The sequence below is a fragment of the Cinclus cinclus genome, chromosome 1 (assembly GCF_963662255.1).
Source record: "Cinclus cinclus chromosome 1, bCinCin1.1, whole genome shotgun sequence".
In the NCBI taxonomy this organism is placed as follows: Eukaryota; Metazoa; Chordata; class Aves; order Passeriformes; family Cinclidae; genus Cinclus; species Cinclus cinclus.
Genome location: NC_085046.1, coordinates 134491938 through 134495182, shown reverse-complemented (window position 1 = coordinate 134495182; position 3245 = coordinate 134491938). Strand labels below are relative to the sequence as shown.

The following is a 3245-nucleotide window of genomic DNA, read 5'->3' as shown; positions in this document are numbered from 1 at the left end:
GCATTGGCAAGAAAACTCAGCGAAGGCTCATACTGAAAATGAAATGGTCATTCATTTATTATGTATTTTTTGGCAACAGACTTTTTTTAAACAGTCATTTATGCCGGCCAGAGGAAGCGCATGGACAATCTGCCAACACGAGCGAGCTCCTGAGATTTTCCAGTAAGTCTTGTGCAGAGAGTACGTCTCTTGATGTCTCCTCAGCTCCAGCAGTTCTGCGATCTTTTGAGAATCTGATTTTATCTTTCCCCAGAGTAAGTCGTGAGCTCCCATGACTATGGAAAACAACTCGGGGCGATGGCAGAGCTAGACCCACGCGTAAGGCTGCACGGAAGCCCCTCTCCGGGCCCGTGCCAGGACCCGGGGACTCGGAGGGGACAGTCCGGCGACCGCAGCCCCGGCAGCGGCACCCGCGGGCAGCGCCCGAGCCCGCGGCGGGGCGGGGCGGAGCGGGCACAGCTCCGGGCGCTGCCGCAGCAGCGCAGCCGCCCCCGCCCGCGGACTACAGCTCCCGGCGTGCCGAGCGGAGCCCGCCCGCCCGGCGCTGCCCGGCTGGGCTGGGCCGGGCCGGGCCGGGCCGGGCCGGGCAGGGCCGCCCAGGGTCGCTGGGAGCAGCGCGGGCGGGGGCGCGACCGGTGGCGGAGGCGGGCGGGACGTAGGTGAGTGTGTCCGTGTGTCCGTGTGTCCGTGCGTGCGGGGCCGGTGCCGCGCCGGGCAGGTGAGACCCCGCGGGCAGGAGGAGGAGCAGCAGAGGGAGGAGCAGCAGCAGCAGGAGGAGGCGGCGTGCTGCTGCTGCTGCCGGGGATGCGTGTGTGCCTGTGAGTGTCTGCCCAGCCCGGTATCGCTCGGGGCACTCGCTGGCGGGGGGGATCCAGCTCCTCCCGGCGCCGGCGGGAATCGCCTTTCCCAGCGCGGCCGGTTCTCGCTGAGGTCCCGAGAAGAGCGTGAGTGAGCAGCGGCTGTGAGCGATCACGTATGTGCTGTAGACGCACATGTGTTTCCTACGCATGCAACACATTTGTCGGGCTGCAGGCTTCGCCCCGTGACACCGGGCGGCCTCGAGGGGGAGGGGGCCCGGGCGAAAGGGGTAGTAACGGATTAATTGCAGATGAGAAGTAATATCCGTCTTTGAGTCATCAGTCTTTGAGGCGTAATTTCATTTCAAAAAGCTCTTAGATGAATGGTAGGTCTTACATAGGAAAGCACTGGTTTTCCCATAGGATTATCAGATTTCCACCGGAGAATACAGATCCTGGATTATTGAGCTACATGGGATTTGCGTGTTTCTTTCTAATTAGTCTGTGAATCTGAGTGTAAAATTCTTTATTCGGAAGGGGGGGGGGGGGTGGGAGTTATATGCTTCTAAAAGAACAGACGTATCTTTTCTCTGACATTTTACACAGTTTTTCTGGTTATCCCATGTCTGTGGATACTTACTGCCTTAATTGGATAGTCCTGTCAAAGGTTGATTAGATTCCCTAATAGATTCTGGATCTGCAAGAGGATTGCTGTTTCAAATGCGTGGTTGAAACAATCGTGTTTGCCGTCTCCCCTCAAACAGTTGAGAGGAGAGCTGATGTATTACATTTGCGTTATCTTTCCTTTGGTTTATTAATGTATCATTGTGAGGTTGTCGAGTTCGGTTTTGTTGCTGTTGTTTTTTCCCCCTCTGCTATTTCATTTGCAGACTGAAAAGAAATGAATGTCAGAGAGGATTTGTTTAATCATTTAACAGCTGACACAAGCCATGTCCCTAACAAAACGTTGGTGAAAAAGTAGAAGATTTCTGGGATACAGCAGCGCCTGTACTGTGAAGCCGCTTCTGCAGGTCAGGAGCAGCATTTGCTGGAGGATGCCGTAGCCCAGGCAGTGAGGCTCGTGGGGACGAGGTCGATGGCTTGCATGGAGCTTCTCTACCTGGCTGAGGAGAGCAGACAGGTGCCCCTGGGCACTGCTACCAGCTGGAGCCTGCCCTCCCATCCCCAGGAACAGCAGCAGTGCGAGGGGGGTGAGTTGGAGCCCAGAGCATCTGCTGCCGTGGCAGCCCTGCACCGTGAGCGGCACTGCAAGCCCTTGCAGAGGGGCCCCGTGGCCGAGCCCCCCCTGGCACCCCAGCCCTCCTCCCTGGGCACCTCGCCCCAGGAACACCCTGCACCCTCCAGCACCTCCCAGCCCTGCCACCCAGCTGAGCGCTTGCCCAGGGAAGAGGATGGAGGGAAGAAGAAAGCCTGCTGCTGTGCCCAGGAGCTCGAGACGTCGTTCACCTATGTGGATGAAAATGTAAATCTGGAGCATGCAAGAAGTCCCACCACTCCTACAGGTGGCCAGGATGCCCCTCTGCAGCAGCATCCCTGCAGGGAGCTGCCACCTGAGTGGGTGCACGATTCTCCTTCCTTGGTCTCCGAGGAGGACGATGCTGCCTCGGAGGCGGCAGCTGGGAAATCCGTTGACTATGGATTCATTAGTGCCATTTTATTCCTGGTTAGTGGCATTTTGCTGGTGATAATTTCCTATGTGGTCCCCAGAGATGTGACTGTGGATCCCAACACCGTGGCTGCCCGGGAGATGGAGAGGCTGGAGAACGAGAGCGCAAGGATCGGTGCTCACTTGGACCGCTGTGTTATTGCTGGGCTGTGTCTCTTAACCCTGGGGGGCGTGGTGCTCTCCAGCCTGCTGATGATGTCCATGTGGAAAGGGGAACTGTACCGGAGGAGCAGGTTTGCATCCTCCAAGGAGTCTGCAAAACTGTATGGATCTTTCAATTTTAGAATGAAGTCTGGAGCAAATGATAATATGCTCGAGCTGTCGTTAGTTGAAGAAGATGTGCTTGCCATAGATAATTAGTGTGGTCATGATTTTTAAGGCAGCATTTCTACAGGAAAATATGTTCCATTAAAGAAAGCAGATGCAGCTAAAGATAGCTAGTGATGCAGTTTATTTGTCTGACAAGAATGGTGTTATCTTAAGATCTATAATCAAATGTTTGGAATATATGAGTACTTGTTGTAAAGGGGAACTGGAAATGCAAATGATATAAAATAATGAAAACCACTGAATAAAAAGAGATTTGTGATAAGTAGGTTCTTCAGATACTCGTTTATCCTAATATAAAACATTCCACTGGTGTCTTGCCTATATAATTTTCTTATTACTCCCATATAAAACAAGAATGACCTTGACTTTGGCAGCTGTTAATTTTTGAAGCCTGCAGGATTATTAACAGTCTACTTGACAGAATGTTGAGA

General features: G+C 53.9%; 1 protein-coding gene across 1 annotated transcript; it reads left to right on the top strand.

Annotated features, from left to right (window-relative positions):
- Positions 1 to 1884: 1884 nt before the first annotated feature.
- TMEM74 (transmembrane protein 74) lies at positions 1885 to 2844 on the top strand. Its single transcript, XM_062503456.1, has one exon. The coding sequence runs from the start codon at positions 1894 to 1896 to the stop codon at positions 2842 to 2844; it is 951 nt and encodes a 316-aa protein (XP_062359440.1). The 5' UTR covers positions 1885 to 1893.
- The last annotated feature ends 401 nt before the right edge of the window (positions 2845 to 3245 follow it).

Coding starts and splice junctions, on each gene's coding strand:
- TMEM74 (XM_062503456.1), top strand. CDS start 1,894: ATGGCTTGCATGGAGCTTCTCTACCTGGCTGAGGAGAGCAGACAGGTG.